Genomic DNA, 18,049 nt, shown 5'->3' with positions numbered 1-18,049 from the left:
TTTTCTTAGAGGCATGATGATGTCAGAGGCTCGGTTCAGAGCCATTTCTAGGAGATCATTTCTTCCTGAGGAATTCTCCAGCACACTGCCTCTCCCCTTTTGAAGCACCTGACCCTTATGCATAGAGAGGATTAGATGCCCCCCCTTCCAGAAAATACAGAGCTTTCTTCAGAGCCCTGCCTAACCCAGAAAGAGAAAGCCACACAGAATGGAGGTCCCACTCTTCCCTCCCCACCCCACCACACAGCAGGCTTTCAGGAACCAACAACAATGGCCATTGTGAGCCCGCGCTTACTCTTTCTCTCGCCTCAGTGTAGGGTTGCACAGAATGTTCTGACTTCTGCACAGTGTAAGGAGTGGTAAAGATTGCTGCCAATCTGTTCTTGACCCAGACAGTCAGGAAATCCAGACTCTACTTTTGTTGGAACAGCTCCAACAGACTTGAAGGGTAGAATGCCCCTATGCCAAATCAGGGAAAATAGAGGCCCTGAGGAGGAAAGTGACTTGCCCAGGGCCACACAACTAGATAGCCAGAGCAGAGACAGAAATCCCAGCGCCTGCCTGCTAGATCAACACATTCCCTTTCCCTCCGAGCCTACAGCCTCTCCTCTTTAGAAAGCAGAGGCTCTAGGCTGCTTCTCCTTCCGATCTGCTTCCATCTGGATTTTCCAGAGGCGAAGACCACTCAACACTCTCTGGACACTTTTGTTGGGTTTTAAACAGATCCCTGGGAATAGAAAAAACCTGCAAGCCAGTATGACAACAGCAGGACACAAAGGACACTCCCCTCAAAGGAGGTGCTTCACTAGCAGGGGTATCAACACTATGCCTGAAGTATCTCCAGATCCAACGCTACTCTTCCTTGCTCAGGCCAGGAATAGTGGATTCCTATGAAGTTGTATCTCTCTCTTTCTCTCTCTCTCTTTCTCCCCCTCCCTCCATCCCTCTCTCTCTCTCTCTCTCTCTCTCACACACACACACACACACACACACACACACACACACACACACACGCAGGTGAAGAAAAGGAACTAAAGGAACTCATTTGCAAATAAAATGCTGAATCTCCTGCTTTAGAGTCAAAGAGTGATAATAGAGATGCTTCATTTGCCAGGAAGGACAGTCATCCTAAAAGTTCAAGGTCACAGTACCTCTGGCCTTCACGGTACATCTGCTTTTCTCCTCCTCAGCACTTCATTCTCCCCCTACCTTCTCCTCTCTTACCCACCTTCCGTATCTTCCTCTCCCTCTTTCTTTTGCCTCCTGCAATACCTTTTCTGGGTCATGTCAGTTACCATCCACAGAAGGCCACTCACCATGTAGCAAAGACAGGATATTCTGAGGTCGCCCCTTTCTAAGGAAACATAAAATCCCTGTAACAGCCGCTGTTTCTCAAGGGCTTTCTGTGTGCTCTCTGTGTAGGGCCTCTGATTGCATCACTTCTACACCTCACCACAACCCTGCCAGTGGGTTACTGTATCTACATTTTCCAGATAAAAGACAGACTCAGAAAAGCTAAGTGACTTCTCCTGAGGTAATGACACTTGTGGGTGCCCAGCAGTAGTATTCGATGTAGGTCTCTGCCCCACGGCTAGTCTTAGGAGCACATTCTTCATGTTGGGTTTACAGAATGCCAGGGAATGAGCCCTCCTGCCTGCTTATTTTTCTGGCAAAGGTCCTTCTGCCTCTACCCCATGTCCGAGCTAGGATCGTGAGGAAAAGCATGGTCCTAGATTATTCTTCAGGTCAGGTATGGTTGGGATCCCTAAGGGCCTGGTGCTTTGAGAGGCCAGGTGGGAATGTGTCCAGGTGAAGATCCTATAAGTCACTTAAAGCCTCTTTCCTTACCCACCCTTTGGTGCCCAAGGAAACCCCAGAGCCCCTCCCTTCCCCAAAATCAAGAAACAGTCTTGTGGGGCTCTCCATCTCCCCGCCCCCGGGCTATTTTCAGGTTGCCAGGCTTCTAAGTTGGCTTTGAAGCTCTTTCGCCAGGAGCAGTCCTTCATCTGCACAGACCAGACCCAGTGGGAAGCTGAGGCAATCTGCTCAGTGCTTAGCTTTTAAGGCTCTGGGTGCCTGAACCACCAAGGGCACGTGGCCCATTTCCATGGAAATTTGGCGGCAGGAGAGGAGCCCAAGGTGACACGTGACACGCCGCCTTGGCAGGCCAAGTTTGAGAGAGGCCTACCAGCTACCACTCACCTGTCTGGACTGTGGGGACTGAACCTGGCCCCACCACAAGGCAGAGCCCCACTTGTGTCCTCTCCTTCTGAAGAGAGTAAGAAAGTCCCACACCCCCGCCCCCCCTCCACTGCATGTCAACTTCTCCCTAACAGAGTGAGGAGGGACATTTCTTCCTGCTGTTGGCAGAGCTCCTTCACATCCTGTACCTCTTCTGTCCGCAAAATACCTCATGAAGTAGGTTTTATTATTGTGTCTGTTATGGGCAGGGACCTGGGGGGAATTTTGCCTCCCCCCGGATTCCTATGTTGAAACCCTAATCCTCTACCTCAGAAGGTGACTGCATGCAGAGACAGGACCTTTAAAGAGGTGACTAAGATGGACTGAGGCAGTTAGGGCAGCCCTAACCTAATCTGACTGGTGTCCTTGAAAGAAGAGGAGGTCTAGACACACAGACAGACATACCGGGGATGCGCGTGCTTAGAAGAGAGGCCCCAGGGGAAACCCACCCTGCCAGCACCTTGATCGTAGCTGTCCAGCCAACACAACTGTGAGAAAATAAATGTGTGTTGTTTTAAGCCACCCAGCCCGATGGGCTTGTGTTATGGCAGGCTTAGCAAACAGACTCAGAAAAGACAAATAACCTGCCCTATGTAGACACAGAGATTAAGCTGAAGCTGTTAGCCCCAAACTCAAGACCCTGTAGTGTTTCTCACCATTTCCCTTGAACCCTGGGACTCCTTAGTTGTCTATCAGAAGCCATTTATTAAGTAGTGACAAACTCCTTTTTGCATTTCTAATTAGTCAGACACAGAGCCCTGCCAGGAAGAGCTTCAGATGGGCATTAGCTAACCAGTGTTACCCCACCAAGTGGATAGGAATCCAGCCCAAAGAAATGATACCTAACATCCTAGTTCACCTGTGCTACTATAACCCAGGTAAAGGGACGGCACCCACAGGCTTTATTAGATTATACAGGTACCCCAGGATGTGGGGCAGGCTTCCTTGCCCATATGACAGGATGGTTCAGAAACTCTCTGGGTACCATCATGTAGGATTTCAGCCCATCCGCTGGGGGTTGCTTGGCTCCCTGGGCTCCCCATTGCAGCTCTCAGACCCGAACCCTGGAGTACTGACTGAAGGGGAAACAAGGTAGGAGTGGGGTTGAGGGTAGCGAGGCATCCCATTAGGGTGAGGATCTCCCATGTTTCCCTAGGGCACAGCAAGCTAGAAGTCTGAATCATGCCACACACGTATATATATCCTGAGCTTCCCTTGCATTTTAAACGACTGAACTTTCATTAATGTGAGCCAGCAGCCAAGAGGAGAATGATCATAAAAATTATGCATTAAGAAAGAGAGGGGAAGGCCTCCTGGGTGACTCCGTCAATTAAGCATCCTACTCTTGATTTCAGCTCAGGTCATGATCTCACAGTCAGATTGAGCCCCGAGTCAGGCTTTGCGCCGGGCATGCATGGAACCTGCTCGGGATTCTCTCTCTCCCTCTGTCCCTCCCCAACTCGTTCTTTCTCTCTCTCCTCTCTCAAAATATTTAAAAGAGAGAGAGAGAGAGAAAGAGAGAGAGAGGCAAAAACCAGACTGGGTCAGCATTACCTGATATATGCAGATGAAATAAATTAATTCATGGAAAGCCTGTTACCCAGTTCAGTCTAGACAGGTAGTTACTATTATTATTAATCACTGTCTTTTTCTTCTTTCAGGTCAAACTGTCAAGGTCTTTGGCACTACAGCATGTATCTTATTCAGTCTATTCAACACACATTTAATTGGGAACCTTCTATATGCCAAGGGCTGGGCCAGTTGCTAGGGTTACAAAGATAAACAAAACAGGAAAACATCCTGGCTTTCAACTCTCAGTGGAGTTGGGAGAGTAATATGTTCAGAAACAGTTGTCATTGGGTGAGATCCACTGTCTAAGCATAGGAGAAGGAAGAAGCATAGTGCCTGACGCATCCCCAGAGGGCAAATAGGAGTTCTTCAAGCAGAGAGACACCTGTGTATGACCCAGGGCCAACCAGTAAATGACCTTGCACACCTGACTAAGGAGCCAAGACACCGTTCCTTGGGCTTCCAGAGCCATTGATGCATCTGAAGAAGGGAGTGGACAGATCAGATGTGCCCCTTAGTTCTGAATGCTCTGCCAGCTTTACCTGTCAGTGTTGAGCTCCAGCCCCTCCTCCCAAAAGTGGGCAGGACTAAGGAAAGAAAAGCAAAATGGGGCTGTTGAGATCAAAGAAGTAGGGAAAGGAGCAGAGTGAGGGAAGAGATTGGAGGGAAAAACAGACCGAGTGGGTTGCCCACTTAATCTAAAGTTCACCTGGATTTGAGGTCTCTGTGTGGAGGTGTGAAACTAGAGGACCATTGAAGGTTTTTTAAATGTTTTAGCCTGAATGTGAGGGTTTGGGGACACTTGTACACAGCTCTAAGAGGGTAGATAAACAGACGATTGGGAGTCGTTAGGCTGAATCTGGCAGAAAAAGAAAGTGAAACTAATAGATTTTAGTGCCCACTCTAAAGGGCCAAGCACTTTAACGTTCAACTCTGCCGTTTAATCTCATAACCACACTTGAGGTCACTATTATTGTTCCTAACTCCTAATTTTCAAGTGAAAAAAGCTCTAGATCAAAGTAGTCAGGAAGTAACTTGTTGATATTCTTTTTCACTCTAATTCTTGCATATATTTTGGGCACTTTTATTGCCTAAGGCTCAGGTTCTCAGTCTTGAGCGTGCCTCAGAATCTTCCAGAGGGCTTGTTAGAACAGAGACCACTGGGCCTAATCCCCGGAGTTTCTGATTCATTAGGTCTGGGGTGGGGCCTGAGGATTTCTGTTTCTGACAAGTTCCTGGTTGACGCGGATGCTGCTGCTGCTACAAGACCACACTTTGAGAACCACCCAACAACCTAGCCCGGTGGTTCCCAAACTGTGCTGCCTTTTGGAATCACCTGGGAATCTTTAAAAAACAAACATTGATGCCTGCCTCCCAGGCCCACACATTCTGATTGAACTGGAATAGATGCAATCAGGCCATCATTGTTGATAAAAACTCTCCAGGTAATGTTAACATGCAACAAAGTATGGGAACCTTTGACTTAGCCTCACTTCGCCTTGACCCTAATGCCCATCTTCTTCAGCTGCCCAGCTGGGGCCACAGGAGGGACTTGTCATCTACTAGCATGGCTCAGAGCACTTCTTTCCATCCCTCCATCTCCCGCTGTCTCAGAACACCTGCTCCTAGAACTCCTCGTGCCTCTCACCCCACTTCTCCCTCTTCCTCCAGTCCTTTGTCTCTAGTCCTGTTCAAACTAGACCCTATGCTACAGTCAGTATTACAGCCATCTCTTACCCACTGCCAATACATCCACCTCCTTGTTCTTTCTTTGACCACGTCTAGCTGGGAAAGTTTGAGAAGGATCTAAACCAAACTTCAGGCATGGGAGGGAAGGGGGGCTTCTTGAAGTTGATGACACTTGAGCTGAGTTTCGATGAACAAGTAGGAGTGGAAGAGGGCATTTCAGGCAGGGGTATGATATGTGTAGAGGCACAAAGGAGGGCAACAGGAGGATTTACCTGGAGAACTACATGTTGTGTATGTCTGAAGCAGGTACTAGCCCACAGGGTCAGGAAATAAAACTGCAGAGGCAGCCTCTTGCCAGAAGGGGATAGGCCTGGGGCATGAAGCCACGGAGTTTTTACATCACATTTGCAAGCAGGAAGAGCAGTCAGCTGATACTTTTTTTAATGACTTTTAAATTATAACATTAATACACACTTCGAGAAGATATGAAAAATGTAGAGAAGCATCAAGTAGAAAATAACAATGACCTTTAATCTAATTATCCAGAACTCACCACTGTTAAGATTTTAGGGGCATTTGTCCTTTTCTCCTATGCACATTCTTACATAACTGAAAGCATGCTGTGCATAAATACGTTTATATGTCACCTTCACACTTAACATTATATGCGTATTTAATGTTTTTGAGATGTTGTAAATATCTTAATGGTGGCATAAGTCTATTGTCATGGATACCATAGACTTTTTTTAACTAGTCTCATACAGATGGAAATAGTAAAGGGTGAGATTTCACTGTTATAAATGATGCCACAATGTTCATATTTGTATGAACTTGGATTCTGTCAATGATTTCTTGTGATCAATACCAAAAAAGAATTTAATGAATCAACAGTATGAAAATTGTAGACTCTTATTGTCAAATTTCTTTCTGAAAAGCTTTTGCCAATTTACACTTTCATTATAGGTGTGAAAGAATGCACATTTCATCTTCTCTTGCCAGCACTTGGTGTTATGATTGGTGCCACTGAAGGATTTTTGGTATGGGGATGACATGAGCAGATCTGCGTTTATAAAATCACATACTGGAGGCTGAGTCTAGTGGGCCAGATTGGAGCTGCTGTTGTTGTCCTTGCTGTGCCTCCTTTGCTTCCACATTCTCCTTTTTCCATTTTCCCATTCTCCATCTTTTTTTTCCTTCTCAGAGAGTGTATGACAAGGCTTTGTTACCAAGAGCGAAGGTGAAAAGCCCAGCTCTGTGGCTGCAACATCTTGTGCCCAGACCAGTGACCCTCTATTTACAGTTCTGTCATCTAGATAGATAGATAGATAGATAGATAGATAGATAGACAGATAGTAATTCTCCTTAGGTAGAAATATTTTTTATACTTTTCAGTGAAATTGCCAAATGGATTTATTGCTAAATTAATTTCTTTCTGCATTCTGTGACTGTCCAACCCTACATGTGTTCCTCTGTCCCTGGAATATCTTTGCTCCTTCTCCTTCTCAACCCAGCAAATTGCCTGGCATTCATCCTTCAAGACGTGCCTTAAATGTCTGTGACACCTTCCTCCCACACTTAGCCCAGTCAGAATAGGTTACTCGGGCCTCCCTGTCCCTATAGTTCGATTACAACATTTTCTACACCTAACACATTTTCTCCCTCTTGGCCAAGAGTCCTTTAGGAGTAGAACATTTTGTATTCCTGGTGTTTCTCTGGCATTCAGCTGCTACTCAGTAGCTTATGAGTGAGTGAGTGAGTGAGTGAGTGAGTGAGTGAGTGAGTGAATGAATGAATTCCTGTTTTACTAAGGTGCATGGACATTCCATCTTAAATACTAATGAGTTAAAAGTGTAAAGACAATGTGAAGATGATATGAATTGCCAAAACCACACTCAGAATCATGGGTATCAGGTAAAACAGACACCTGGTATACCAGATGTCCTGATCCTGGATTCTAAGTTCTGAACATTAATTGTTCTATGTGCTTAGATGTTGACTTACACTCTATTCTGTTTCATTTTAACTCCAAATTTAATTTGTGCATAAGTATCTCTGTGCTAAAGGAAGTAAAAGGAATTAAGCGATGCCAAAATATCCCAAAGTGTATTCCAAAGAAAACTACCAGAGACTGTTTATAGATATCACACAAAAGAAGAGCCTCATGGTCCCATAAGTTTGGGAAACAACGTTAAATAGATTTCTTTATCTCAGAACGTCCTAGTAGGAATTGTAGGAACTTTAAAGAAAGATCAGCCAGGCAATGGCAGAGAAATAGAAAAGCAATCAAGGCTTTCTTCAGTAGTAGACAGGAGTCATCCTAGCCTCTTTATGCCAGGGAAGATTCAGAGTACAAATTCAAAATCAGAATGGCAAAGTGTATACCGAGATCCTAGCCCCTTACCCTGCATTTATCTCCTTAGTCCCACGTGTGTGTAAGCCTCTGCCCGCCCCCCCACCCACCCACCATGTGGATGAGATCAGCCTTCATTACTTCTCTTCTAGAGCCAGGAAGCAAGGTAATGTGTGGGAAGTGATAGCTGCAAGGTAATGTGTGGGAAGTGATAACAACTTAAAGCCATTCAACAGGAAAATTTGTTAAAAGACCAAGACATTGTAAAAGCTGAAACACTTGAGTCTATTAAGTCCCCTGCTTCTTAGAACATTTTGTTACCAGGGAATGTTTCAAGGAGGGAAAACATTGAACTATAACAGCACTGTCAGATACCAAAGTCTGGTACAAAGAGCAACATTTTACAAGACATCTGTCTTTCTGCCACTAGAGAAACCTCTGAAAAGTTCTGCTGCTTTTTTCTCCTACCTCAGTATAATTCCCCACCCTCCTCACCCCTAGACACACTCCTTGGTTTCTCTCTTCCCTCCTCCTCCTCCTCCTCCTCCTCCTCCTCCTCCTCCTCCTCCTCCTCCTCCCCCTCTCACATTCATAGCCCATGCTGATTTTGCAGACACTGTGTTAAAATGACACGGTAAGCTAAGACTATCCAATGGTTATTTAATGCTCTTTGGTAAGAAGGGAACTAATTACGTGGCTAGAGGTTTAGATACTTGTTGTTTATTGGATCCAAACTCCTTAAGAGAGCCTGCAGCGTTCTCCTAAACAAACACTGCCCTTTCATGGCTTCTTGTTCCAAGCCCACATGAGATGGAGAGTTTAAGGAGACAGTATTTCCACAGATAAGAAAAAAAGGGATAGCAGAGAAGGAGAATGGGAGTATGGACTGAAGTAGAGGGGAAAGCTTACGTGCCTGTGACAGAAAGATGAACCGTCTGTGTATCTGTTGGCAGCTAATGTCCATCGGTGATAATCAGTAGGTTAGACTGTAACAGTGTTGACACATTTGTGGTCAGCTCAGTGGTTTGCTTAACTGTCTTCATTAGCAAAACGTCCATCAAGGGAATGTTTTTAAACAATACCTTCTAAACAAAAAAGTATAGACAAACCTAAACATCTCTTTGGCAATCTTAACAAACACTATTACACAATACCGGCAGGGACCTTAGACAAAAGCCATCTATGAAATAAATAAAAGTGCTGACTTTCTAGTTTGTGGATATTAGTAGGATATTGGTAATTAGCTACAATCTATGAGAAAAGTACCTTCGCCCCGGTAGGGAAAAGAATGGAAGGTTTTAAAGAATCTGCCTTTTTATTTTGCTTCTGTTTTAAATACATAAAAATTGTGTTGTAAAAGTGAGGCTTGTTCCCAACGTCAAGCCTTGATCCTGCCATTGCTTTCACAAGAAATCGGGCAGGCACTGCCCAAACCTCAGGAACCCTGAAAAAGACCTCTTCCAGGTGCTGGATCAGAAGTAACTGCCACTGTGGGAGGCCATCAATCCTATGTGACTCTGAGCCTGAGACACATATTTTCTGTCCCACTTTTTCTACCATGGACTCAGAATAATTTGGTTTAGGTGAAATATTCTTTTCCTTGGCATAGCTTAGGCACCTGGTGTCCTGAAGGAGGTCACTGATTTCCCCCAAGGATGTCCAAGAAGGTTGGCTCACCACTGGCTTACCACAGGCCAAATCTGAGGTTAATTAATCGTCAGTCATCATCAGTAGGGCCATGATGTTATTCAGACATTCAGAGAAAAGAAACTTGAACTAGTTATGGATAAGGACTTTCATCAACATTCCTTCCTATCCTAATCCCAAACCAGTGTGTCTTTAGCTGCACTGGGGGGTTGAAAATCATTTTGGCAATAGCTGGTTCATCATTTATATTACCCTCCATTTGAAGAGCTTCTTGAAATGCCAGCTTCTTCATTGGATGCATATTAATGTTCCAAATCCAAACCTTTTTTCACTAGAACTGGGTTTCTGTTCATGAAATGGTACATTTATTGACCTTTGGGGAAATTCCCTATTCAGAATGAGTACGAAAATGCTGTTTGGTGGGAGAGGAAGGGTTATTGACAGATGTGAGTTGGTCATCTAAGGTGCAGACATTCTGACCACAACCATCCTGAGGAACAGAGAGATATGTATGCCCTGCTTCTGCTTTTCTCACTCTGCAGACCTCAGTGACCAGCTCCTCGAAGTGGTGGGGCTAGAGGGAGCCATGGAGATGGGGCAGATCTACACTGGCCTGAAGAGTGCGGGCAGGAGGCTGGCCCAGTGCTCCTCAGTCACCATCAGGTACGCTTCCTCATTACCCAGCAGCCTCCGAATCTTCCCACCTCCCTCCGTATTCTTACAATGATGAGGAAGCTATCTTTGGGTTTCAGTGCGGGGAGAGTGACAGACAGAAGCTCGATAACATTTATAAGAATGTCTTTAGAGACCATTTCCCAAACTAGGTACAATACAACCATGCAGGACATCAATTAAAGGGTCCACCTCGACCAGTTTGCCATTCTCTTATAATGAATTGGTGAAATTCTCTAAATGGTAATAGAAGATGATGAGGCCCAGAGAACCAGAGGTCCAACTCCTTGCCTTTCTTATCTTCACTAATTAAGATGCTAGAGGGGCGCCTGGGTGGCTCAGTCGGTTAAGCGTCCGACTTCAGCTCAGGTCACGATCTCGCGGTCCATGAGTTCGAGCCCCGCGTCAGGCTCTGGGCTGATGGCTCAGAGCCTGGAGCCTGTTTCCGATTCTGTGTCTCCCTCTCTCTCTGCCCCTCCCCCGTTCATGCTCTGTCTCTCTCTGTCTCAAAAATAAATAAAAACGTTAAAAAAAAAATTTTTAAAAAAAAGATGCTAGATATATGGCAGAGGGCACACTGTGACAAAAACCAGGTTCTCTGCTTGCCCTTTCTTGGATAGTGGCCTTAGAAATACTATTTCCTGGGGCGCCTGGGTGGCTCAGTCGGTTAAGCGGCCGACTTTGGCTCAGGTCATGATCTCGCGGCCCATGAGTTCAAGCCCCGCATCAGGCTCTGTGCTGACAGCTCAGAGCCTGGAGCCTGTTTCAGATTCTGTGTCTCCCTCTCTCTGCCCCTCCCCCGTTCATGCTCTGTCTCTCTCTGTCTCAAAAATAAGTAAACGTTAAAAAAATTTTTTTAAATTAGGAATACTATTTCCTGTATACCTTTGTGGAGCCAAACCATCAACATCAGCAAATCTGTCCTAATTGCCTAAGAGGGTGATGCTTCTGTGGGGTATGGACCCCACAGGTCAGTCACTGCCGGCTCCTGGAAGAAATGGAGTCTAAGAGAGGGAGGGGATCCTCGGTTTCAGTTACTTCTGTTTAATCAATAAAATTCATCAGATTCTTCCCTACCTGATTATTTCAGAAGTCTTTATTCCCTTCCTTTTCCCATCCAGTTTTTCCAGTTCAAATCCTTTAGTGTGCCTTAGGGATCTCCTGGAAAGGCCACAGTATGCAGGCTTCCCAAAGTTATTGGACCACAGACCCCTTTTGTCCCAAAACCTCTTGGGCAAGTACCCTCAGCAGACTTTTAGGGAAACGCTGCTCTCTGCATCCTTCAGAAAAGACCCCGAGAGCTGGTTCCCTGACATCCTTAGCTCTAAACTCTTTTCTTCATTCCCTCCCTGTGTCTTCTTTGTCTTTTCTATTATTCTCCAAACCTTTGTTTGTTTTTTTCTCTGGGCTATTGCTGTGCTGGGGCCCTGTTTTCCACACGAATCCCCATACTTCCTTCCCTGTCCACCGTCCATGACTCCAGCACTGAGTAGGTCTAGTCTGTTAGCACATCTAAGACATAACTGACGTAGGCCACAGAGAATGTAACATCTTAGTCCCAGAGGAATCAAAAACGCCATGTATAAGAGGGAGGATCTTTTCTTCATATTCAATAGGCCTGTTTCTAGATGGAACAGATGGGGTGAGCCAGGATCCCCATCCTCCTGGGCATTTCCCAGACACCTTCCTCAGCCCCAAGAACCAAAATGCCACTCCCTCCTCTCGTGATTTGTTTTATTATTAGGTTTCTTATTTTTTTTATTATTAAATATTCTCAGGATCAGTGAGAGAATCGTCTACATCAAAACATAGCCTATATCCCTCATTTTGTAACTTCAAAAACAGGGCCGATGCCAAACCCAGGTGAGAGCTTCCTGGCCAGTGGGTGGCAACTGTTGCCTGCTCGCCCAGACCAGAGGCTTCCGAAAGGACTTGCCTTTTCTCCTCGAGGTGATGTAGTACGAACTTACAACTCTTCTACAGAAGGAAGTCAAAAGACCTCATCTCTCCCCTCTTAAGAATCCATATGCCAGAGAAGCTTTGCCCCAGGCAAGAAAGCAACACTGTCTTCTCTCCTTCCATCCTACCCATGGGGACAGTATTCCTGATGACCCCATTTCCCAGCTAAGCCACGTTCATAGTCCGAGCCAGCACAGAGTGTGCTGCTGTTCAAGACATACAAGAGAGGATGGTTAAGAGCAGGGGCAAGGCAAGAACACTCAGAGCTGAGCTGTACCTTGTATAGGTTGGAGACGTTACCTCATTGACATGACGCAACTTCTCACTCAACATAGAAACCAGGCCCTTTCCCATTTCGCTTCACTGTGGAGTTTCTGGCACAATCTGCAGGCCCTCCGGCTGGTTGTTGACGGAGGGTCTGCTCAGCAGTGGTGCTGCCATACTTGTTGGCCACTGTTTCCCAGACTTCCGTGGACTTCACTGCTCACCCACGACAGTGTTTCTCAAACTGGAGTCTGAACACCAAAGCAACAGAATCGCCCACGATGCTTATTAAAATGCAGGCCCCTGAGCCTGACCCCAGACGTGCCTAGTCGGAATTCCTGAAGTGGGCTCTGTTTTTAACCAGCCCTCCAACAGAGCCTTAGCGAACCACTCCTAGGTGGGCAGATAAGGTCTTCCCACATCTGTTGCCTTTGTGGAGACCACCCTAATTCTTCACCTCCAGAAGAGGCAAAGCTCACTGTGTTCTCTCGGTTCTCGGTTTTCCAGGACAAACAAGTTGCTGCCAATGCAAGTGGATGGAGAGCCCTGGATGCAGCCACCTTGCACAGTGAGTTCTGCCAATCATTGAACTAAGGGGGAGAAGTGTTATCCTGGGCCCCTTTTGGGTACCGACAGTATGAAATCGCTCACTCTCAGAGTTGCAGGGGCTTTGGGATAGTATAGCCTGTCTTCCATTTTATTCATCCACCCATTCAGGTACCTGCTAAGCCTTTATTGAACACCCAAAGCAGTTCCAAAACAGAACGAGACACTGTTGGTGTCTTCAGAGAGCTCACACTTGTAGTTGGTGAATTCTAAGACGTCATCACTATATCCTTGAGCGTCTCCTCTTGTATCATTGCAATGGCAGAGAACTTGCCTTGCCACCCCAAAAGGAGACCTGCTTTGTTGAGGAAGAAGCGAAATTGTTACAAAGGGCTTCCTTGCGTAGAAGCGAAATCTGCACCCTTGTGCTGGAACTTCTGCCCAGCCGCTGTGACCACTGGAGGCCCTGGGAGAAGATTCCTACAGGGCACACGCTTCACTACAGGTGCACCTACCTGGAAACCCCACTGCAAGCGGAGACAGTGAGTTCTCACTCACAATAATAATGGCCCCACAGGGACCGTGTGCCCTTCTTTCCTAGCTAAAAAGCCAGCGAAAAACTCTATGGTGAAGGGAAACCACCATCCTGGTGTTCAGGGCCAGGGCGTTCACTGGGATATTACATTAATATCACCTTCAGTACTATTACGAATGCTCCAACCTCAAGAGACGAAAGCAGTGTTTCTAAGCTCCTCATTTGTGGAGTATTCAGACATCTCAAAAACCTGCTATTCTGAGCCCTCAAAACATCTAGTTTTCTTCTACTAGAGAAAGGGTTGCATGAGATTCCTACCAGGCCTGAATTGTAGATGTGTTTCCATCACTCTTTCTTCCATGTGACTTCTACAGATTATAAAACTGGCCCCTGGAGACAGACTCTGGGGAAGGCAAACTTCTATAAAAGGGTATCAAAAGGAGAAATTTTTCTGCAGAACCTTACCTCAGTCTTCTGGCTTCTATGAAGACTAAGAAAAAGATGAAAACACACTACAGCAAAAACTAATAATAGCTTGCCACTTTGTTAGAATTAGAAAGGATGGAGGAAATTTCTACTACTTATAATTTTGATGCAGCTAAATTAAGAAAAATCTATCCAAACTCCTCTTGTCTTCTAAAAAAAGGCTGGAAGAAATCAAACCCCCTCCCACCTAACTCAGCAATATCTGAAAACTGGACTGCCATTTCTCTTGTCGCAAGGACTTGTTTTTGGAATAGCCAAATGCTTCCCCTGTCCCCACCCCCACCCTCTCTCCATGCCACCCTTCAGAGATTTCAACTCATGTGAAAAAAACTGTGACCCAGTGATCTTAAGGTGTACGGTCCATGGACATCCACACATAAAGATGTATCCGTCTGCTCAGGCTGCCGTCACACAATACCACAGACTGGCAGCTTCGACGACAGAAATGTATTGTCTCATGGCTCTGGAGCTGGAGGTCTAAGACCAAGGTTCTTTGAGCTGGTTCTCTAAGACCAGGTTGCTTTCTGGTGTGACTTTTCTTCCTTACTTGCAGACAGCCTCATATGACATATGTCTATGGCTTTTTCTCTGTGCGTGCACACTCCTGGTGTCTCTTTTTCATATTATAAGGATGCCAGGGACACCTGGGTGCTCAGTCAGTTGAGCATCCAACTCTCGATTTCTGCTCAGGCCAAGATCCCCGGGTCATGGGATCGAGCCCCATGTCCGACTCCACACTGAGCATGGAGCCTGCTTAAGATTCTCTCTCCCCCCTCTCCTTCTCCCTCTGCCCTTCACTCTCTCTCTCTCTCTCTCTCTCTCTCTCAAAAAAAAAAAAAAGGACATATATATCTTCTGACTTTATCCTTTATCAAGCATAGAGAAAATAAAAGTAAGGAAATGATATTATTACATTAAAACCTCGATTGTAACTCGTTCCATGAGTGTTCCGCAAGACGAGCAAACATTTCTAATAAATTTTAACATGATAAACAAGTGATGTCTTGCAATACAAGTGGTACATGACACTGAACATCACATGATCACAACTGAGCCAGTGGTTCTTGAAATTCGCTTTGATACATGAGTGCTTTGGATTCTAAGAATGTTTTCAGAACAAATTATGCTCACAAACCAATGTATTACTTGTATATTAATTTTAGAAAAACTAACCTTCCAACATGCCAAAAGCATGAAGTGTAATAAAGAAAGTCACGTTTTATTTGATAAAAGGTACACTCATTTCTGAGATATAATAGTCATAAAAGTTTAGGTGTATAATAACAGAATCAAAATATATACTGTGAAAAACAGTATAAATGTATATTCTGAGAAAAATAGATGAATAAGAAGTTGACAGAGAGACAAGTATTGAGAGTCTTTAAAATATTTGTTTCGAGGGATACAGAGTACTGATGCATAGGAGCACTTGTACCCCAATGTTTATAGCAGCACTCTCAACAATAGCCAAATTGTGGAAAAAGCCTAAATGGCCACCAACTGATGAATGGATAAAGAAATTGTGGTTTGTATACACAATGGAGTACTACGTGGCAATGAGAAAGAATGAAATATGACCCTTTGTAGCAATGTGGATGGAACTGGAGAGTGTTATGCTAAGTGAAATAAGCCATACAGAGAAAGACAGATACCATGTTTTCACTCTTATGTGGATCCTGAGAAACTTAACAGAAACCCATGGGGGAGGGGAAGAAAAAAAAGAAAAAAAAGAGATTAGAGTGGGAGAGAGAGCCAAAGCATAAGAGACCCTTAAAAACTGAGAACAAACTGAGGGTTGATGGGGGGTGGGAGGGAGGGGAGGGTGGGTGATGGGCATGGAAGAGGGCATCTTTTGGGATGAGCACTGGGTGTTGTATGGAAACTAATTTGACAATAAATTTCATATAATAAAAAAAATTAAAATAAAATAAAATAAAATATTTGTTTCGGCTTGCCCTTTGAGGTCAAGAAGCAAAAATAAACAAATGTCACAACTCTTGGATGAAATAACTCTGTAGCCTATAAACAAATTAAATACCTCATTTTTCCCCCCAGGATCCAGTGAGTATTTAGTTCACAAAGAAAAAAAATCTGTGTAAAATCCAGAAGGAAAAATCATAAAACTTATTCTATTTGACCCCAAGGCAACAAAACCAGATATTAGTAATAGAAGCAAACTAATTATTAGTAAACAAGTGAAATCAAATCACTCAGAGATTTTTTTAAATTCTCCTAAAGAATAATAGATTCAAAAGGAGACCAAAACCACCATTATAGGCTGTTTCAAAAATAATAAAAATCAGAAGGTTCTATTCAAAAATTGTACAGTGTAGCCTGAACTATATTTAGAAGTAAATTCAAAGTGTCATATACTTCCATCATTTAAAAAGGAAAGACATGTAATGAATAATTACAATATTAGAAGAACAACAGTAACACAAACTGAGGAGAAGCAGAAGGAAGAAAATAATAAAGATAAAAGTAGAAATGACATATTTAAAAAGCAGGAAAATTGAGAACTAGTTCTTTAAACATGCCAGATGTTTGAAAGCCTGATTTTAAAGAGAAAAACAGAGATCAGAGTTATTAAAATATAAAAATATATAAAATATAAATATAAATGTGATGGTTTATTTTAATTATAAGACATGACTTATTTAATATATAATCATCTTGATTCTAATAAACTTGAACATCTCATGAAAATTCTAGGTAACCACTAATAAAAGAGAAAATGTCTTCAAAGAATTACATCCAAAATGATCTTAAAACATGGTCTTAACTGGTGAGTTCTTCCATACTATTAGGAAATAAATATTCGTGTAAACTGTTCCATAATATAAACAAGACAGAAAGTCACCCAGTCCATTTTGTGAAATTAGGACAGATACAAAAACTGAACAAAAATTTTTATTTGGGTTTTTTTTTTTTAATGTTTATTTTTGAGAGAGAGACAGACAGAGCACGAGTCGGGGAGGGGCAGAAAGAGAGGGAGACAACAGAATCTGAAGCAGGCTCCAGGCTCTGAGCTGTCAGCACAGCTGATACGGGGCTCAAACTCACAGGGGCTCAAACCCACAGACTGCAAGATCATGACCTTAGCTGAAGTCAGACACCCAACTGACAGAGCCACCCAGGCGCCCCAAAATTTCTATTTTTAAAGAAAAAAAAACCTTAGAAAGCTAAAATCAGAAAAATAATCCCTCAAAATAATAAAAAATATTTATCTTAAACTAGTAATGAACATTGTACTTACATGTTTACTTAGCCCTTAGTAAGACATCAGAGAATCCTGGGCAAGACATGTGTGCTAATATTGTTTGGAAGTTTTTGTCAATGCAATATAAATGCCACAGAAAAGAAATGTAACTATTTGGAAAAGAGTCAAAACTGTCATTATTTGCATATAATATGATTATTCATATGAATATGATACTATGCAGATAATATAGAAAGATAATAGAATCAACTGAAAACCCCAAAGATTAAATTATTTCAATGAAGCCACAAGGAAGGATAGACAAAAAGTTAATAGCTTTTATATATTCCAGCAATAACTAATCACAAGAATAGAGTAGAAAAAAATTAAGATATCATAATAGCAACAACCAAAACAAAATGGTAAATTGAATTGTAAAAAAAAAGATGAATACTACTATGACTTAATATAAAAAATATATACTTAAATTTAAAAACATCCCATGTTTCTAAACAGGGATCCCAAACAAGATCCCAGTGCAATTATTTTTTTAACTTGACCAAACAATGCAATAGCTAACGTGTTTTATGAAAGAGCTATAAGGAAGGACTTCCCACAAGGTATTAAAATAGTTATAGAGCCACAATAATTGGCATGATATTAGACAGATAAATCAGTAATGCCAAAGAGAGCCCTAAGAAACCCCAGTACACATAAAATCTATTAAAAAAAGAAGAAAGATCATAAATTAATTTGAAAGGAATGGACTGTTTAACATAACGGTATCCAAAAAATTGCCTGTTTGGGAAAATGTCATTATTTATATACTGAAACCTCTCACCTTAAACTATACTCCAAAAACAAAAACAGAAAAATTCCAATTAAAAATTAT

The 18,049-nt window shown here is 43.3% G+C and overlaps 1 protein-coding gene across 11 annotated transcripts in view; it reads left to right on the top strand.

Annotated features, from left to right (window-relative positions):
* Positions 1 to 18,049, top strand: part of DGKG (diacylglycerol kinase gamma) — a 216,274-nt gene that overhangs the window by 179,670 nt on the left and 18,555 nt on the right. For all 11 annotated transcript variants that reach the window (XR_015240176.1, XR_015240177.1, XR_015240173.1 and 8 more), the window contains 2 exons: positions 10,039 to 10,159; positions 12,899 to 12,959. Coding sequence is in view for 1 of the 11 variants with exons in the window: in XM_025913893.2 (XP_025769678.1) it covers positions 10,039 to 10,159; positions 12,899 to 12,959 (182 nt within the window). In the remaining 10 variants the exon portion in view is untranslated. The remainder of the gene's footprint in view (positions 1 to 10,038; positions 10,160 to 12,898; positions 12,960 to 18,049) is intronic.

The sequence above is a fragment of the Puma concolor genome, chromosome C2 (assembly GCF_028749965.1).
Source record: "Puma concolor isolate L17-30 chromosome C2, mPumCon1.1.hap2, whole genome shotgun sequence".
NCBI classification, from domain to species: Eukaryota; Metazoa; Chordata; class Mammalia; order Carnivora; family Felidae; genus Puma; species Puma concolor.
Note: the sequence above shows the minus strand (reverse complement) of the source record. Positions and strands in the feature narration are given on the sequence as shown.